The 19,762-nt window shown below is 47.5% G+C and overlaps 2 protein-coding genes across 2 annotated transcripts in view; both read left to right on the forward strand.

The window, feature by feature from the left end:
- The window catches only part of LOC121008154 (polypeptide N-acetylgalactosaminyltransferase 3-like), a 235,943-nt gene that overhangs the window by 25,051 nt on the left and 191,130 nt on the right, over positions 1-19,762 (forward strand). The gene's annotated exons all lie outside the window — the stretch shown is intronic.
- The window catches only part of LOC121008819 (polypeptide N-acetylgalactosaminyltransferase 3-like), an 89,190-nt gene that overhangs the window by 21,087 nt on the left and 48,341 nt on the right, over positions 1-19,762 (forward strand). The window contains exons 3-4 of the mRNA XM_040441515.1: positions 7,464-8,044; positions 9,806-9,978. Of these exons, the coding sequence (XP_040297449.1) occupies positions 7,545-8,044; positions 9,806-9,978 (673 nt within the window). The 5' untranslated portion in view covers positions 7,464-7,544. The remainder of the gene's footprint in view (positions 1-7,463; positions 8,045-9,805; positions 9,979-19,762) is intronic.

Here is a 19,762-nt window from a genome sequence, read left to right on the forward strand (position 1 = left end):
CACCCAAAAAAACAATAACGTCCTAAAATCATCAACCGAACTGCAACCCCCAACCCGCTCTATCAATTCCTCCCACAACAACCACACCGATGAATAGGCCGACCACGTACCTCTACTAAGCGACTGCCGAATCAGGTCCGCTGACGCTCCAAGGCCACGCTCCAGAGCCACTGGGGACTGCCCCTGGACTTCGGCACCCGGCGCCAAGCTGCGAAAGCGATCCCACTGGAAACGAGAAAGGGAATCAGCAAGTGAGTTATCTACCTCGGGACATGCACAGCAACAAAACATGCATTCAGCCGCAGTCCCCTCAACACCAAATGCCTGAGTAAATTCAACACCGGCGGAGAGTTGGCTGTCTGGCTATTAATCGCCTGTACCACACCCATATTGTCACAGTAGAAACGAACCCGCCGATTCCTGAGCCAGTCCCCCCATAACTCAGTAGCCAAAACAATAGGGAAAAGTTCCAACAATACCAAGTTGCTAAGGAAACCAGCTTGTTTCCACTCCACCGGCCATGCCTCCGCACTCCATTGCCCCTGACAAAAAAAAACATAACCACATGAACCTGCCGCATCCGAAAACAACTCCAAATCCACGCTACTAATCGCCTCCTCCATCCACATACACCGCCAAGTCCTCCTTTACCGCAGCAGGTAACCGCAAGTAATGAAACGGGGCCGCAACCCCAGCCGTAGCCAGCGCTAAACGCCTACAAAAAACCCGTCCCATCGGCAAAATACGACAAGCGAAATTCAATTTGCCCAATACCGACTGAACCCGCTTGAGCTGAACCTTCTTGGCTCTCCGCAGAAAAAAACAACCTCATCCAACAAGTCAGACACCTTGTTGTCCGGTAATCGACATTCCATGGCCATACTATCAATTTCAATCCCCAAAAACGTTATGACCGTCGAGGGCCCCTCCGTTTTCCCCTCAGCTAAAGGGATCCCGAACCTTGCCGTCACCCGCTCCATCGTATGCAACAACACAGCACACACCCTAGATTCCGCAGGACCTAAAAACAAAAAATCGTCCAGATAATGCAGAACCGAATTCCATCCCGACTCCTGCTTCAACACCGACTCCAAAAACGAACTAAACGATTCAAACAACGAACAAGAAATTGCGCAGCCCATCGGCAGACAACAATCAACGTAAAAACAACCCTCCCATTGAAAACCAAGTAAATGCAAACTATCCGGGTGGATGGGCAACAACCGAAAAGCAGCCTCAATATCCGTTTTCGCGAGCAGGGCGCCCTGCCCGAAACGCCTAACCCACCGCACCGCCGCATCAAAAGACGTGTACGAAACGGAGCACAGCTCATCCGCTATCCCATCATTCACCGACCCCCCTTGCGGATAGGACAAATGATGACTAAGCCTGAACTTATTGGGCTCCTTCTTGGGCACCAAACCCAACGGGGACACCCACAGATCAGGCAAGGGACACTCCTTAAAGGGGCCTACAACCCTGCCAGCCGCCACCTCCTTCCCAATCTTATCCCTCACAACACCCGCATGGCGCAACGCTGATGACAAATTCCGAGCAGACATACTCGGCCCAACTGAACTACACGGAATCACGAAACCCCCAGTAAACCCCGCCAACAACAACTGAGCTACATCCCTATTTGGATACCTCCTTAAATAGGGCTCCATCTCTTCCACCCTCACCGGCGTCACCCCTCTTCTGCGCAGCCTCGGGTCCCTTTACCCCTCCCTCGTTTGAAACACCGCGACAAACTATGGGATCCACCGCAATCGGAGCACTCATGCTTGTACCGGCAATCTGACAAGAACCTGCAATGTCCTTCGTTATACTGCCAGCAACAGCCCTTTCTATTTCCCCCCTGCGAATCTGAGGCCGAGGGGCCCCTGGCCGATCCACGAAAGGGCTGCGAACCACCCCTAGGCGCCGCCATCAAGCGCATCCAGAAACCTATGTCCTTATGATCCCACCGTATGCTAGGCCTGACCGCCTTCCTCTGCTGGAACTGCTCATCATACCTAAGCCCCATAAGTCCGATGAGCCTCCCCTATCGCATCCATATAGCAGAACAGTGCAGAGCAATGTTCGGGCAATTTTTCCCCAACCACACTGGCCAAAATCGCAAAGGCCTGAAGCCAATTTTGAAACGTACGCGGGATCAACCTATACCGCCTCCTTTCTTCCTCCTCCTTCCTACTCTCATCCGGTTTACCCTGGTCTAAGTTAAATTTTTCCATAGGAAGCAATGAGAATATTTCCACATATTCATCCTTCCATACAGTCAGGTCCATAAATGTTGGGACATCAACACAATTCTAACATTTTTGGCTCTATACACCACCAAAATGGATTTGAAATGAAACGAACAAGATGTGCTTTAACTGCAGACTGTCAGCTTTAATTTCAGGGTATTAAAATCCAAATCAGGTGAACGGTGTAGGAATTACAACAGTTTGCATATGTGCCTCCCACTTGTTAAGGGACCAAAAGTAATGGGACATAATAATAATCATAAATCAAACTTTCACTTTTTAATACTTGGTTGCAAATCCTTTGCAGTCAATTACAGCCTGAAGTCTGGAACACATAGACATCACCAGACGCTAGGTTTCATCCCTGGTGATGCTCTGCCAGGCGTCTACTGCAACTGTCTTCAGTTCCTGCCTGTTATTGGGCCATTTTCCCTTCAGTTTTGTCTTCAGCAAGTGAAATGCATGCTCAATCGTATTCAGGTCCGGTGATTGACTTGGCCATTGCATAACATTCCACTTCTTTCCCTTAAAAAACTCTTTGGTTGCTTTTGCAGTATGCTTTAGGTCATTGTCCATCTGCACTGTGAAGCGCCGTCCAATGAGTTCTGAAGCATTTTGCTGAATATGAGCAGATAATATTGCCCGAAACACTTCAGATTTCATCCTGCTGCTTTTGTCAGCAGTCACATCATCAATAAATACAAGAGAACCAGTTCCATTGGCAGCCATGAATGCCCACGCCATGACACTACCACCACCATGCTTCACTGATGAGGTGGTATGCTTAGGATCATGAGCAGTTCCTTTCCTTCTCCGTACACTTCTCTTCCCATCACTCTGTAAAGTGGATCTTGGTCTCATCTGTCCATAGGATGTTGTTCCAGAACTGTGAAGCTTTTTTAGATGTCGTTTGGCAAACTCTAATCTGGCCTTCCTGTTTTTGAGGCTCACCAATGATTTACATCTTGTGGTGAACCCTCTGTATTCACTCTGGTAAAGTCTTCTCTTGATTGTTGACTTTGACACACATACACCTACCTCCTGGAGAGTGTTTTTGATCTGGACAACTGTTGTGAACGGTGTTTTCTTCACCAGGGAAATAATTATTTAGTCATTCACCACAGTTGTTTTTCGTGGTCTTCCGGGTATTTTGGTGTTGCTGAGCTCACCGGTGCGTTCCTTCTTTTTTTAAGAATGTTCCAAACAGTTGTTTTGGCCACGCCTAATGTTTTTGCTATCTCTCTGATGGTTTTTTTTTTTTTTTTTTTTCAGCCTAATGATGATTTGCTTCACTGATAGTGACAGCTCTTTGGATCTCATCTTGAGAGTTGACAGCAACAGATTCCAAATGCAAATAGCAGACTTGAAATTACCTCTGAACCTTTTATTTGCTCATTGTAATTGGGGTTAATGAGGGAATAACACACACCTGGCCATGGAACAGCTGAGAAGCCAATTGTCCCATTACTTTTGGTCCCTTAAAAAGTGGGAGGCACATATGCAAACTGTTGTAATTCCTACACCGTTCACCTGATTTGGATGTAAATACCCTCAAATTAAAGCTGACAGTCTGCAGTTAAAGCACATCTTGTTCATTTCATTTTAAATCAATTGTGGTGGTGTATAGAGCCAAAAATGTTAGAATTGTGTTGATGTCCCAATATTTATGGACCTGACTGTATCTTCTCCCTAATTTCTTGTTTCAAGTGAGCCCCCAGCGGTCCCTCAAAACACATATATCTCCCCTTTTGCAGCGTCCGCCAACCGAACACCATCCCCCACGTCACCTCTAACTCCCGCCGCCTCCGCCCCTGAGGCCTGTAAACCAACTGCGGCGACACTATCCCCAGCCCCGACAGAACCGTGTACCATCCCTTGATCCAACACCCCCAATGCCAAACTGACGCCGGGGATACAGGCGCTCCTGTCCCCAACCGCGACAGCAATGACAGCATCCCAGACAACACCTCCTGAGCCAAGACTTCAGAACCCCCCCCCCCCCCCACTATGCGGAACAGTACCCCCAACTGCCATCTGACACGACGTCATCTCACCTGGCCGTCCCCGGACGGATCCTCCGGCAGTCGCAGCTCCACTCTCAGACATCCGCACCGGCGAGCTCGCTCTGCATGGCACGGCGTCCTCCAGCATTGACACGTCCCTTCCGCCTGCCGTGTCGTCCACTCCAGAATCCAATTCGCCCTCCTCCAACTGCGATGCCTCTCCCTCCTGCCATTGACGTGAGGGAAGGGTAACTGTCCTTATCCCAGCCGGGCAGGCCTCATCACCTGGCCGCCTTTCATCCATCCGTCCTGCCCCCACCTGAACCGACCCTGTAGCAATGGTACCACAAGCTGCAGCTCCATGCCACCGCTCAGGGGGCGGAGCCAAAGTATCCCCTCCGGTGACTGACTGGATGCCATGTTGCCGACCCACCACTAGGGGCCTCGACGCGCTCACATCAACACCAGCCTCTGCGCTTTCACCAGCCTCGTCACGCTGAAGCTGCCGGCTCGGATCCCTCCGCCGCAGCGCAGAAGGCACGACCATATCCACAGGAGCATCTCGCGGTGATGCCGCCGCCTGCAATCGCTCTCTCTCTCTTGCTGAAAGGGAGACGGGTCTGGGGGGAGCCCGACCCTCTCCCGCCGGCCCGCCACGCGATACCGAATTCCTCCCACTGCGCCTGGGAGTCCGACTGGCAACGGACACCTCAGGCCGCAGTGGAGGGTCCCTGGGGGGGCTTCTAATGCGTCAGCGGACCTGAGGGGTAGCTTCCGGGTTCAAACGTTCAGGGGGGACAGATCTCCTGGCCCTGATAGCGCGAACGGCCACAACCAGAGGAGAAGAGGGGTTAAGAGCAGCCTGAATGGTCTGCTGCAGGAACTCCATACCGTGTACCTCCACCGCAGCCCGCACCGACGCCAACAGCTCATCCAAAGAGGCCATGACACCACAAAATATCGCTGGCTCTAGCTGGCAACTGACCCGAAAACCCCTCCTTCTATATCTTATATACCTCCCGCCAAACTCCCAGCTCCTCCCCACCTCCATTCAAAACCAACCCCCTACCATGCCAATCCCAGCAACCTTAACCCTCTCCTAGCCTACATTCTTCCCCCTAAGTCAGTCCCCCCTGCGCTATGTCTGCGCCTCGCTCCGTTGCTATTATTTTCTACATACATTTATTTTTATGAATCAGATAATCGAAATTTCGAAATGCCCAATTAGAGCATATGGACATCATAGAGAATTGGGACACCCTGTGGAACTGCTCTTTACATGGGACTGCTGTTGTGGTAACCTCAATCCGTCTTCTTATGTCAAGAATTTCTCCGCCATGTAACACCACATCTTCCATGCTATAACCGATTTGTGGGAAAGGGATGGCAGGCGGAGGCCTCCCTCTGCAAATCAGCTGTTTGTTAGGGGTGCCGGGATCAGAATCCAGAGCGTTCATCTAATTACTGCATCTCTGACAACCCTCTATCTGTCTCTGACAACCCCAATGAATAACAATTTGACCATATTACAGTATGCCAAGCCGCAACCACCTGAGGCCCCTTGTCAGTGATGTCCCCATATGGCCAAATAGGCTAGGGGCAACTGCTATAAGGTATGCATAGGTAGCAGTGGCACCCAGGCACTGTTTTTTTAGGGAGCCCAGAGGCTGATCGACAATATACGAAGACTCCAGCATTATTAATGACATATGGTACGGTAGGTTGGAGGTCTTGGGGACTATTCCAGATTTTGCATTGAGGCCCAGGAGCTTCAAAATATACCTCTGCTAATAAAGCTTGTAAACCCTGTAAGCTACAAAAAGTCATGTAGACATGTACTATAAACCACAGGTCGTATTACACTGGTATGGCGCTCTGGGTATATCCTGCCTGTTATGCGCGTGCTTCATTTGCTTTGATGCACTTCACTAGCAGCATGATGTCTGTGAAAGTGAACTGGATATCTACAAGTAGTAGAAGCACTGAGAAGAGGAAGTAAAAACCAAAGACAGTTTTCGTCTTTACATAGCTGTGGCCACATCTTTTTGTGCAACCTTCTGCTGTTTTGTTACCTCCAGAGCAGACTTCACAATTCTGCTTCAGGCTATTTGTATTTACTGGAGTCAACACGCACATCTCTTTTCACACTAGTAACTAATAACAGAGCCATAATTTCTATGTCAGATACAGTACTGAAAAGTTCACTGTGAATCCTGAAGGAACCAGTTCACTTACTGTATAGTGGGGTTCATAAGGTTTCCATTGGGGTTGCTTAGATGTTCTTTCATGAATCTGTAAAACTGAATGTAGCGCTGCATGAGAAGGAGCTATAAGACTTGTAATCCAGGGTAGGTATAAGAAAAGTTGGTGTTTTCACATAGCAGAGCCCAAGGTTAATGTCTGTGAATGCCGATCACTGACTGTGGTCATTTGTGACCATGGCATCTGAGGTGTCTTTCCCTGGGAGTGCTGCCCACCTGGGGCCTGAACAGCTCTTCTGCGTGGCGATTGGGAGAGCAGTTTGCTCCTTCTGATAGCCTTGGATCCTTCAGAGGCTATCACAGCAGTAGTTCCTCTGGAGGCCTGCAGGTGTCAGGGCTCGGTAGGAACATAATGGAACTCCCATAGGCTGCAATGGTAATTCATTTAAGTATATGGGATAAGCAGTCTAACAATAAGTCCCCTAAGAGGACTTAAAATTAAAATAGTAAAAATAAAACCCAAAACACCCATACTATTAAAATATAAACATATTTATCCCGTACAGTGAATGCCATAACGGTGCTTTACCTCCTATAAATAGAAATTTATAAAACATGTTCAAAAAGTCATACACACTATGCACAAAATAGTATCGATAAAATGTACAAATTGACCTGCTAAAAAAAAGCCGTCACTCTGCTCTATAGACATAACAATATAATAAAGTTATGGAGGTCAGAATAGGGCAATGCAAAAAAAACTATTTTTCCCAAACTTTTTTATTTTTTATTTTTACTATTAAAACGCAAGAAAAACTATATAAATGTGGTATCGTTGTAATTGTACTGTATCATAATGTATCTATGGTATATCACAATTTACTTTTGTCGTAGAGTACTTTTTTTTCTGACATCTCAAAATATGAGACATGTACATATGAGTCCATGGCAATGGCTACTTGTCTTACTTCATGTTCAGGGGCCTCTTAACAGTCTTTCTTATTTTCCAGGTGATGGAACGATGACTTTACATTAACCACGATGAAACCTTCACAGTTTTATTTCCCAGCCCGAGAATCCCAAAAACAACAATGACAAACTTTAAGAGGCTGGTGTTGAGCCGGCGCTTCATCCACTGCAAACTCGCTGCAGCGACTCTTATTTTTTTGGGATTTGTGTTTTTCATCCAAAAAGAAGTAGTTGACCGAGAGATGGACAAGCTGACGAGACAAGGAGGGGCTCACGTCAAAAAGAAGAAAATGTTGGACATGGCGATTGATGCCATAAATAATTTTAAAGACTCTGTGTCAAAAATGCAGATTAATGCCCCTGAAAAACAGAAGGACACTGACAGAAAAAGGCCTTGTCTACCCGGGTACTACACTGCAGCAGAGCTGAGGCCTTACCTGGAGCGGCCACCCCTGGACCCTCATGCCCCCGGAGCATCTGGAAAACCATTCACACCGGATAAACTCAGCCCCGAAGAAAGGAAAGAAATGAAAGAAGGAGAAAAGAAACATTGTTTTAATGTATTTGCTAGTGATAGGATTTCACTTCACCGAGACCTAGGACCTGACACCAGGCCCCCTGAGTATGTGTTTTTCGCAATTTTATATTCTGTCAAATCTTTTAATTAGAAGGGTCTCTTGAAAATAAGATGAGAACAGAGCGCCCACTGCTGGGACACTCAACTCTGTCCTGCTTAAAGGGGTTGTCCGCTTTCCTATATTGATGACTTATCCTTGGGATAGGTCATCAATATCGGATTGGTGGGGGTCCAACTCTCCGCACCCCCGCCGATCAGCTGTTTGGAGAGACTGCGGTGTTCTTGCCTGACCATAGACCATCAATATGGGAAAAGCGGACAACCCCTTTAAAGAGTTTCTCTAGCATGTGTTCGGTTTCCCTGCAGCGCTCCTGCAGGCCAGCCAAAGCATTACAGATCTTTTCGAAATCAATGGGCTGTCTGTGTAAAGCATGGATGTGCTGGGTCCTACAGAGCAAAAGATGCTCTTTGTATGTCCCTCCTCAGAATTCTTCTTTTCCACAGCCCTTCCCTTCAGGCATGTTCTCGCTCACCCCTTGGTTAATCTCAGTGGATATGAGTGTTTCAGCCGTACTTGTTATGTAACTATATATTGTACTGTGTACACAACCCAGTCCTACAACCTGCGGAGCCTAATCCTCCGGCCTAAATCAGAAGACATTGTAAAGTAGAAAGTTACATAACTTGTGCTGATTTATATGAGCAAACCTAAAAATGCTACCGATCCCATTTAGTGAAGGTTGAATTCATACTAGCGTCCTGACAGGTCCATATGTTACTGGGGGTCCATCAGATTACTGTTGGATTGCTTAGTATATTTGATAGCAAGAACCATGCAGCAGTTTTGCTGTTAGGCTACTTTTACATTGGCGTTATTGCTATACGGTTTTGAGATTTGGCATGGCATCTCTAAACCACAGCAGAACGCTACCGTCGTAATAATACAACCGGCTGCATCCGTTCAGAATGGATTCGGTTGTATTTTAAAAAAAATGAAGCAACTGGATCCGGAACTAAGACCATTGTAACCCAATGGGCGCCGGCTCTGTTTTTTTCATGTCCGAAAAAAAAAACGGATCCAGCACCATTGACCTACATGGTTTTTGGTGCCGGACACAGTTTATTCAGTTTCCCATGCCTCACACTAAAAAACTACTTGAAGAGATTTTGTGTCCAGCATGGGAACGCAACAAACTGGTGCAATCTGTTTCGGTTTGTTCAGTTTTGTCCCCTTTGACAATGAACGGGGACAAAACTGAAGTGTTGTGCTGCGATTTTGAGAGCCTGTGCCAGATCTCAAAACCCGGAAAGGAAAACGCAGATGTGAAAGTAGTAGTATTAATTTTTTTTTATTTACTACGTTGATTGTATTAAATAGGACCTGTCGCTTCAACTGACATATCTGTTTTACTAACTATTTGCATTCACAGTGTAATAACGATTCTGGAACATCTATTCTGATGACTCTATGTTGTGCCGTTCCCTTATTATTCCTGCTAGAAGTTTGCAGTGAAGGTCCAGATGGGTGTTATCAGTTTGAGGTGTGTCCCTGCACAGTCCTACATTATCCAATCAGTGCTGACAGACTATACAGGGACACCCCCCCAACTGGTAACACCCATCTGGACCTACATTGCAAACTAGTAATTCATTCATAACTTCTTGCAGGAATGAACAACATAGAGTCATAATAATAGATGACCCCGAATGGTTATTACATAGGGGCTGCAAGTAGTTACTAAAACAGACCTGTCAGGAGAGGTGACGGCTCCTCTATAACTATTCTCCTGTTTTACCTTCTTAAAGGTGCATTGAGCAAAAGTTCAAGAGGTGCCCTCCACTGCCCATGACAAGCATCATAATCGTGTTCCACAATGAAGCCTGGTCCACATTGCTTCGCACAGTATACAGCGTCATGTATACATCCCCTGCCATTCTTCTGAAGGAGATTATAATGGTGGACGACGCAAGTACAGATGGTAAGCTGGCAAGAGTGGCGTTTGAAGAAATTAATGAAAATTGAAGCTTTTTCATGCCGTAAAATACAACTTTTGAACTTAATTTTGTGGTCTGTCGATCAAGTTCTGTAATGACTGATGTACAGTTCCGGAGCACCTACGTAGTCCATCCTCATTCAGAACCACATTGAGAATTCTGCTAGATTCTTATTGGCATTGACTTTACAATTTGCTGCTGGTTATGTGTCTGTGCACTGTACAGTTTACATTTATGTAGGTAAAATATTTCAGGAATGATCCCTATGTTCCCAAGTGTCATCTGCAATGTGATCTCCAGAATTAACCCTTGTGTCCTTCACATTGTGCTTCCCCCATTGCTAGACAGAACGTATCCCAGTCTCCACTGACACTGAAGTCCTCTCATCCCCCTTGTAACATGGAAGTGAGGCTCAGGTGTAAATTCCAACAGGTGGGGGCGTGCATCCTACCTAGCAAAAACTATGACCCCCTCATGTTTGTGTGACGATAAGCATCTCCATAACATACACCATATGAACCAACGTACTGGGACACCTACACATTACAGGTGCTTTTATGACATCCCATTCTAAATTCATAGCCATTAACATGAAGTTGGCTTGTTGCTCTTCTGGAATGGCTTTCTACAAGAGTGGAAGTTTCTGCCCAGTCATTTAGGCGAGCGTTTGTGAAGTCAGACACTGATGTTGGATGAGGAGACCTGAGTCGCAGTCTCCATTTTAGTTCATCCCAAAGGTGTTGGATGGGATTGAGGACAGGGCTCTGTAGACTAGTCAAGTGATTCCACACCAAGCTCACCCAACCATGCCTTTATGGACCTTGATTTGTGCACTGGGACACAGTCATGCTGCAACACAAAACGGTCTTCTCCAAAATGTCTCCACAAAGTAGGAAGCATATGATTGTCCAAAACGTCTTGGTATGCTCTTCACAAGAACTAAGGGGCTTAGGCTAACCCCTGATAAACATCCCGATAGCATTATTCCTTTGGTGTGGAAGCAGTTGAGTAGTCTACACAGAGCCCTGAGCTCACGCCCATCCAACACCTTTGGAATGAACTAAAATGGAGACTGCAAACATCATTGTTTGACCTCACAAAATGATCTTCTGGATGGATGGGCAACATTTCCCACAGACACTTTCCAAAATAGCAACATAGTAACATAGTATATAAGGCTGAAAAAAGACATTTGTCTATCCAGTTTGGCCTGTTATCCTGCAAGTTGATCCAGAGGAAGGCAAAAAAAAAAACTGTGAGGTAGAAGCAAATTTTCCCCACTCCTTCCCGACTCCAATCAGGCAATCAGAATAACTCCCTGGATCAACGACCCGTCTCTAGTAGCTATAGCCTGTAACATTATTACAGTCCAGAAATACATCCAGGCCCCTCCTGAACTCTTTTAGTGAACTCACCATCACCACCTCCTCAGGCAGAGAGTTCCATAGTCTCACTGCTCTTAAAGAATCCTCTTCTATGTTTGTGTACAAACCTTCGTTCCTCCAGACGCAGAGGATGTACCCTCTAGAGATAGCCTTGTGGTTTGCCCGGTGGTCGTTTCGCGGCGAATTTTGCTTGTTCGCGATTCGCCGAACATGCGAACATATAACTATATTCGCACGCGCCATATTCTTTTGCATTGCGCCAAACTTGGACCCATGACACATCCATCAGGTGGGACAGGACAGCCAATTGAGACGTTTCAGTACATGGACACACCCCCTACCCTATAAATAAACCTGATCTAGCAGCCATTTTACATTCTGTGTTTTGCCAGTGTAGGGAGAGGTTGCTTTGTGGTGCAGGGACAGACTGTTAGAGACACCAAACGCTAGCTAATAGGGACACAAAAGTCCTTTTAAGGACTGGTATAGGTGTGCTATCGATAGGTGTGACATACTGAGGGGTGTGATATAATATACTTTCTAACACAGAAAGTATATTATAGTGCATTTGTATTGTGCAGCAGTTGTGTGCAGTTCTGCTGCGATACCGCAGGTATATAGAGGGACAAACGATTAAGGGGTTCGATACGCCGGCTTCCACAAAATACTAATTGAGGGGATTGATATACCTGCTTCCACTAAACATTGATTGAGGCCTGCAATACACCGACTTCCACAAAATACTGATTGAGGGGTGCGATATACCTGCTCCCACCAAATATTGATTGAGGCCTGCGATACACCGGCTTCCACAAAATACTGATTAAGGGGTTTGATATACCAGCTTCCACCAAATACTAATTGAGGCCTGCGATTTACCTGCTTCCACAAATACTGCTCTTCTCTAGAAACTTTGGCACAGGGTCGTTTTGAAAATGACAGGCAGAGGAAGAGGCAGGCCGTTCCGCAGGGGTGGTAAGAGTCGGACAGGTGTACCAGGCTGGAGCCTAAGTGGGAAGTTGCAGAAGGTGGGTGCGATTACGTCAAAGGATGCACCAGAGTTGCTTGAGTGGCTCACTCAGCCTTCCGCTTCTGCACCCTCCTCATCCTCTGTATCTGCACCCTCCTCACTCTCTGCTATGTGCTCCCCCAAAGACACCACCACCACCATAGCCCCTCCACTTGAGTCAGTGGAATTATTTTCCCATCCATTCCCAGACTTTATCGATATGTAGCCATTCTTGTTATCGAATCAGGAAGAGGAGGTAGCAACAGCCGCCACCCAGCGGTCTGACTACAGTACCCAGATCAGCCAAGGAGGGTGGTCCCCGCTGTTGCTGCCTACTCTGAGATCTCTAATGTCAGTGGTGGTGAAGGTGACGATGATGACGTGTCGATGGATGTCACGTGGGTGCCCACAAGAGAGGGAGAGGAGCAGCAGATAGGGAGGAGAAGGAGGAGAAGCAGGCAGAACTCGCAGTGCACAGGAGGCAAAAAGCAGACTGCAAATGTATCTGGAGCGAGCCATCCACCATGCACGGTCACATCTTGCGCTCCCAGGACGCCGGCACATGGCTCCGCAGTGTGGGCTGTTTTTAACGTGTCAGCTGCTGACAATAGTGTTGATAACTGTAGCCTGTGCTGTCAACGCATAAGTCGCGGTAAGCCCAACACTCACCTTGGGGCGACCGCCTTAAGAAGGCACGTGGCCTCCCATCACCAAGCCCAGTGGGAGCAACGCCGTCAGAACCCACAAAGCCACACTCCCGACGCTCCACGTTCTGCCTCTTCTCCTTCTCCTCTCTCCTCCCATTTGATCTCCACTCCACCTTCCACCGTGCCGTCGTCGCGTTCATCTGGCAAAAGGCAGGCTTCCGTGACCCAAATTTTAGAGCGTAAAAAGTTGATGACGCCGGATAACGCTCTTGCCCAACGGCTGACCGCTGGCTTGTCGGAACTGCTACCCAGCCAACTACTGCCATATAAACCTATGGCCTTTAGAAAATTTATGGCCATTGGCGCACCGCAATGGAAGGTCCTCGGAGGGAAATACACTGCTCAAAAAAATAAAGGGAACACAAAAATAACACATCCTAGATCTGAATTAATTAAATATTCTTCTGAAATACTTTGTTCTTTACATAGTTGAATGTGCTGACAACAATACCACACAAAAAAAAAAAAATGGAAATCAATTTTTTAACCCATGGAGGTCTGGATTTGGAGTCACACTCAAAATGAAAGTGGAAAAACACACTACAGGCTGATCCAACTTTGATGTAATGTCCTTAAAACAAGTCAAAATGAGGCTCAGTAGTGTGTGTGGCCTTGGATTCAGGTCTGGGAAACGGGCGGGCCAGTCCATAGCATCTATGCCTTCGTCTTGCAGGAACAGCTGACACACTCCAGCCACATGAGGTCTAGCATTGTCTTGCATTAGGAGGAACCCAGGGCCAACTGCACCAGCATATGGTCTCACAAGGGGTCTGAAGATCTCATCTCGGTACCTAATGGCAGTCAGGCTACCTCTGGCGAGCACATGGAGGGCTGTGCGGCCCTCCAAAGAAATGCCACCCCACACCATTACTGACCCAATGCCAAACCGGTCATGCTGGAGGATGTTGCAGGCAGCATAACATTCTCCACGGCGTCTCCAGACTCTGTCACGTCTGTCACATATGCTCAGTGTGAACCTGCTTTCATCTGTGAAGAGCACAGAGCGCCAGTGGCGAATTTGCCATTCTTGGTGTTCTCTGGTGTTGGGCTGTAAGCACAACCCCCACCTGTGTACGTCGGGCCCTCATATCACCCTCATGGAGTCTGTTTCTGACCGTTTGAGCAGACACATGCACATTTGTGGCCTGCTGGAGGTCATTTTGCAGGGCTCTGGCAGTGCTCCTCCTGTTCCTCCTTACACAAAGGCGGAGGTAGCGGTCCTGCTGCTGGGTTGTTGCCCTCCTACGGCCTCCTCCACGTCTCCTGATGTACTGGCCTGTCTCCTGGTAGCGCCTCCATGCTCTGGACACTACGCTGACAGACACAGCAAACCTTCTTGCCACAGCTCGCATTGATGTGCCATCCTGGATAAGCTGCACTACCTGAGCCACTTGTGTGGGTTGTAGACTCCGTCTCATGCTACCACTAGAGTGAAAGCACCGCCAGCATTCAAAAGTGACCAAAACATCAGCCAGGAAGCATAGGAACTGAGAAGTGGTCTGTGGTTACCACCTGCAGAACCACTCCTTTATTGGGGGTGTCTTGCTAATTGCCTATAATTTCCACCTGTTGTCTATCCCATTTGCACAACAGCATGTGAAATTGATTGTCACTCAGTGTTGCTTCCTAAGTGGACAGTTTGATTTCACAGAAGTGTGATTGACTTGGAGTTACATTGTGTTGTTTAAGTGTTCCCTTTATTTTTGAGCAGTGTATTTCTCCCAGAAGGGCATCCCAGAGCTATATGGCCACATTCAGTAGCAAGTGAATATATCTCTGGCACACAGTGTCGGTGCCAAGATATATCTGACCACAGACACGTGGTCTAGCAAACACAGGCAGGGACGGTACATAACTTTTACTGCCCACTGGGTGTACCTTCAGGCATCAAGCATGTAACCCGTGGCACCCGTGTGGATTTGGTGTTACCGCCACGGATTGCATGCAGGCCTGCCTCTTCTTCTCCTCCTCCTACTCCATCCTCCGTCTCCTCCTCGGCTGACTCCTCCTTTTCCATTGCTACCGCCTCTTCCGCTGCACCCCCCAAAGCCCCCCAGAATCTATTCAACGTCCCAGGTGAGACGTTGCCATGCTGTGCTGCGGCTGTTGTGCCTGGAAGCCAAGAGCCACACCGGTCCTGCACTGCTTTCAGCTCTGCGGTCACAGGCCAATCAGTGGCTAACCCCGCTCAATTTGACAGTTGAAAAAGTGGTGTGCGGCAACGGTACCAATCTGCTGAGCGCGCTGAAACAGGGCAAAATGACAAACGTGCCGTGCATGGCACACGTCCTGAACTTAGTCGCGCATCGATTCGTTACCAAATACCCCGGGGTCCAGGATGTCTTGCGGCAGGCCAGGAAAATCTCTGTCCATTTTAGAAGATCTTACACGGCCATGGCTTGCCTTGCTGATGTTCAGCGGCGACACCACCTGCCCGTCAGACGTCTAATTTGTGACAGCCCGACGCGCTGGAACTCCACCTTGTATATGCTTGATAGGCTGCTCCAGCAGCAACGTGCCGTTAACTACTTCCTGTATGAACTCTACAGCTGGACAGGTTCTGGGGAGGTTGGTTTCTTTTCACCGCACCAGTGGCTGCTCATGCGTGATACATGCAGACTTCTGCGGCCATTTGATAAGATCACCAAACTGGTTAGTCGCAGCCAGGGTGCCATCAGTGACATCGTACCTTACGCCTGCTTTCTGGAGTGTGCATTGCGTCGTGTCATTGATCAAGCCGTCGAGGAGCAGGAGCTGGAAGATGAGGAAGTCGCAATGCTGAATGAATTCCCAGGGGGGGCTACTCCATCTGAGACAAGTCAGCAGGAGTCTGAAGAGGAGTCAGAGGAGGATGCTGGCTGGGGGGAGGAGGAGGAGCTAGAAGAGCAGGCTTTGATGGGGTTTTTAAACTTTTCTGGGATCCCTGGTGTTGTCCGTGGCTGGGGGGAGGAGACCGACATTCTCCTGGGTGATGAGCAGGAGCCAGGGCGTTCCACCGCTTTCATTTTAGTGCAAATGGGGGCCTTCATGCTCCAGTGTTTGAAGAGAGACCCCCGTATAAAAAGCATAAATGGCAAGGACCAGTACTGGGTGGCAACGTACTTAGACCCCCGGTACAAACACAAAATGGCAGAAATGTTACCACCATCACAGAGGGCTGTCAGAATGCAGCATTTCTAGGCCTTGCTGCGAGAGATGCTGCATTCTGCTGTTGCGAGCGCTGGCAGAGATATTTCCACACACAGAAAAACAGGTGCGGGTACCAATACTACCGCGCCTGCAAGAAGAGGCCGGTTTGAAGATTTGTTGGTCACTTCGGATATGAGATAATTCTTGCAACCAACCCATCGACAGCCGCCCTCCGGATCCAGCCTCAAGGAACGCCTAGTCCGACAGGTGTCCGACTACATTGGGTTAACGGCTGATGTGGACGCTCTGAAAAGCGAGGAACCCCTGTACTACTGGGTGTTCAGGCTTGACCTGTGGCCAGAGTTGGCACAATTTGACATGGAACTCTTTGCTTGCCCATCGTCGAGAGTCCTGTCCGAAAGGATGTTCAGCACAGCAGGGGGGATCATGACCGATAAGCGCACTTGCCTAGCTCACGACAGTGTGGACTACCTCACATTTCTAAAAATGAATGAGGCATGGATCTCAGAGGAATTAAACACCTGTGACGACCACGTGTAATTGAATTTTCTCATGCCAGCCCACACATATCCGCCACCACCCAGAACAAAGAATGGTCCTTGTCTTATGTATATACAGCGGCATAAAAGGCCTTTTCTGTGAATGCCTAATGTTTGGGGCCTGTACTCCAATGGCCTTTAGTAAAATTGTTATCCGCTGACCGTCTAATATACCTCCAACCACATAATCACTTGTTCTTTTCAGTGCGGTGAATGCTTAATTTTTGGGGCCTGTACTTCACTGTCCTGCAGTAAAATTGTTATACAGTGACCACCTAATATACCTCCAGCCACAAAATCACTTGTTCTTTTCACTGTGGCGAATGCTTAATTTTTGGGGCCTGTACTCCACTGGCCTGCGTTAAAATTGTTATACAGTGACCGCCTAATATACCTCCAGCCACATAATTACTTGTTCTTTTCTGTGCAGTAAATGCATAATTTTTGGGGCCTGTACTCCACTTGCCTGCAGTAAAATTGTTATACAGTGACCGCCTAATATACCTCCAGCCACATAATCACTTTGTAACGGGGCACCAAAGGCGCACTAGATCTCCTATCAGCCGCAGACCTGCTGCTTAGCTTCGGGAGCGAGGATCTGTGTTCGGCCTCGTTCCCTGGGCGGTTTTGCTAGCTGGGAGGCTCCCTGCTCCTAGGTCTGCCTTGAGCGCCGAGCTGATCACTCGGTGCTCGACTTGTCTGTCTGTCGGTCATGTGACGCTGGCCACGTCACATGACCCTCACTCCCCACTATAAATACAGACAACCTGCTGGCTACAGGTTGCCTGTGATACTGGTGCTTCCTTGTTCCTTGGTTCTAGTCTGCGGCTGCTTGTTCTGATTGACCTCCTGACCTCGGGTCGTTCTTTGACTTCGACTTTGTCTCATCCTTTGTATGTATTTTCTCTCCTGGATTGACCTCGGCTCTGACTGTTGACTTTACATTTGCCCGCTCCATTTGTACTCCCGCTTCTCCTGGTTCTGACCCTTGGCTTGTTGACCTTCCGTATCTTTCCTCTGTGCACTTATGTAAGTAAGGGACGGTCGCCCAGTTACGCCCCGTCGCCTAGGGCAGGTAGTGTAAGTAGGCAGGGACAGGGGTTGTGGGTGGAGTCAGAGTGCACCCTCTTTCCTTCCTCTCTGTTCCCTGACACACTTGTTCTTTTCTGTGCGGTGAATGCATAATTTGTAGGGCCTGTACTCCACTGGCCTGCAGGAAAATTGTTATCCACTGACCGTCTAATGTACCTCCAGCCACATAATCACTTGTTCTTTTCTGTGCGGTGAATGCATAATTTTTGGGGCCTGTACTCCACTGGCCTGCAGTAAAATTGTTATCCACTGACCGCATAATATACCTCTAGCCACATAATCACTTGTTCTTTTCTGTCCAGTGAATGCCTAATTTTTGGGGCACGTACTCCCGTGGCCTAAAATATAAATTTTCTAGGCTACAGCAGGGCAAATTTTTGAGAGTTTCCCTTTAAGATGCATAAAAATGCCCCCTAATTAAAATACATATTTTTTGTGGGACTTTTTGCCATTGATCCCCCTCTGATATGTCACTGTCGTTGTTGGACTATTTGTGCTCTTCTAGTAAGTATTTGGTTGCTGCAAATATGACCTGAAGGTTTTTTCAGGTTCGCCTGCCATGAATGGGGACCGCCGCGAGGTTTGCGAATGTCCTGGCCGATGTTCGTCCATCACTAGTCCCCTCATCACAGTCACAGTCCTGGGGATAAATAGATGATGGGAGAGATCTCTGTACTGACCCCTGGTATATTTATACATAGTAATTAGATCTCCCCTCAATAGTATTTTTTCAAAAGTGAATAATCCTAATGTTTATAATCTTTTAAGGTAATGTAGTCCCCCCCATTCCAGTTATTACTTTAGTTGCCCTCCCCTGTACCCTCTACAGCTGTGCTATGTCTGGCTTGTTCACAGGAGCTCAGAACTGTACACAGTACTCCATGTGTGGTCTAACTAGTGATTTGTAAAGTGGTAGGACTATGTTCTCATCACGGGCATCTATGCCCCTTTTGATGAAACCCATTATCTTACTGGCCTTGGCAGCAGCTGCCTGACACAGTTTTTTACAGCTTAGTTTGCTGTTCACTAAAATTCCTAGGTCCTTTTTCATGTCAGTGTTACCCAGTGTTTTATCATTTAGTATGTACGGGGGACCTGCATTATTCCTTCCCATGTGCATAACCTTACATTTGTCAGTGTTAAACCTCATCTGCCACTTATCTGCCCTCTTCTGTGTCAATTACTTTACACAGTTTAGTGTTATCTGCAAAAAAAAAATATTTTACTGTGCAAGCCTTCTACAAGATCATTAATACATATATTGAAGAGAATAGGGCCCAATACTGACCCCTCAGGTACCCCACTAGTGACAGTGACCCAATCTGAGTGTGTACCGTTAACAACCACCCTCTGTTTTCTATCACTGAGCCAGTTACTCACCCACATACAGACATTTTCTCCCAGTCCAAGCATTCTCATTTTATATACTAACCTTTCATGCAGTACAGTGTCAAATGCTTTGGAGAAGTCCAGATATACGACATCCATTGATTCGTTGCTGTTAAGTCTAGAACTTACCTCCTCATGAAGTCCCCCATAACCACCTGATTAAATTAGTTTGACATGACCGATCTCTCTTGAAGCCATGCTGATATGGCGTTATTTGCTTATTTTCATTGAGATACTTCACAATAGCATCTCTTAGAAAACCTTCAAACTGTTTACCCATGACAGATAAACTTACCAGCCTATAGTTTCTGGGCTCTGTTTTTGGACCCTTTTTGAATATTAGCACTTCCTTTGCTATGCGCCAATCCTGTGGAACACTCCTTGTCAGCATAGAGTCATTAAATATCAGAAACAAGGGTCTGGGGTGTATGCCATCTGGTCCTGGTGATTTGTCTATTTTAATCTTTTAAGACACCACTGTACTTCTTCCTGGGTCA

The sequence above is a fragment of the Bufo bufo genome, chromosome 7, assembly GCF_905171765.1.
Source record: "Bufo bufo chromosome 7, aBufBuf1.1, whole genome shotgun sequence".
NCBI classification, from domain to species: Eukaryota; Metazoa; Chordata; class Amphibia; order Anura; family Bufonidae; genus Bufo; species Bufo bufo.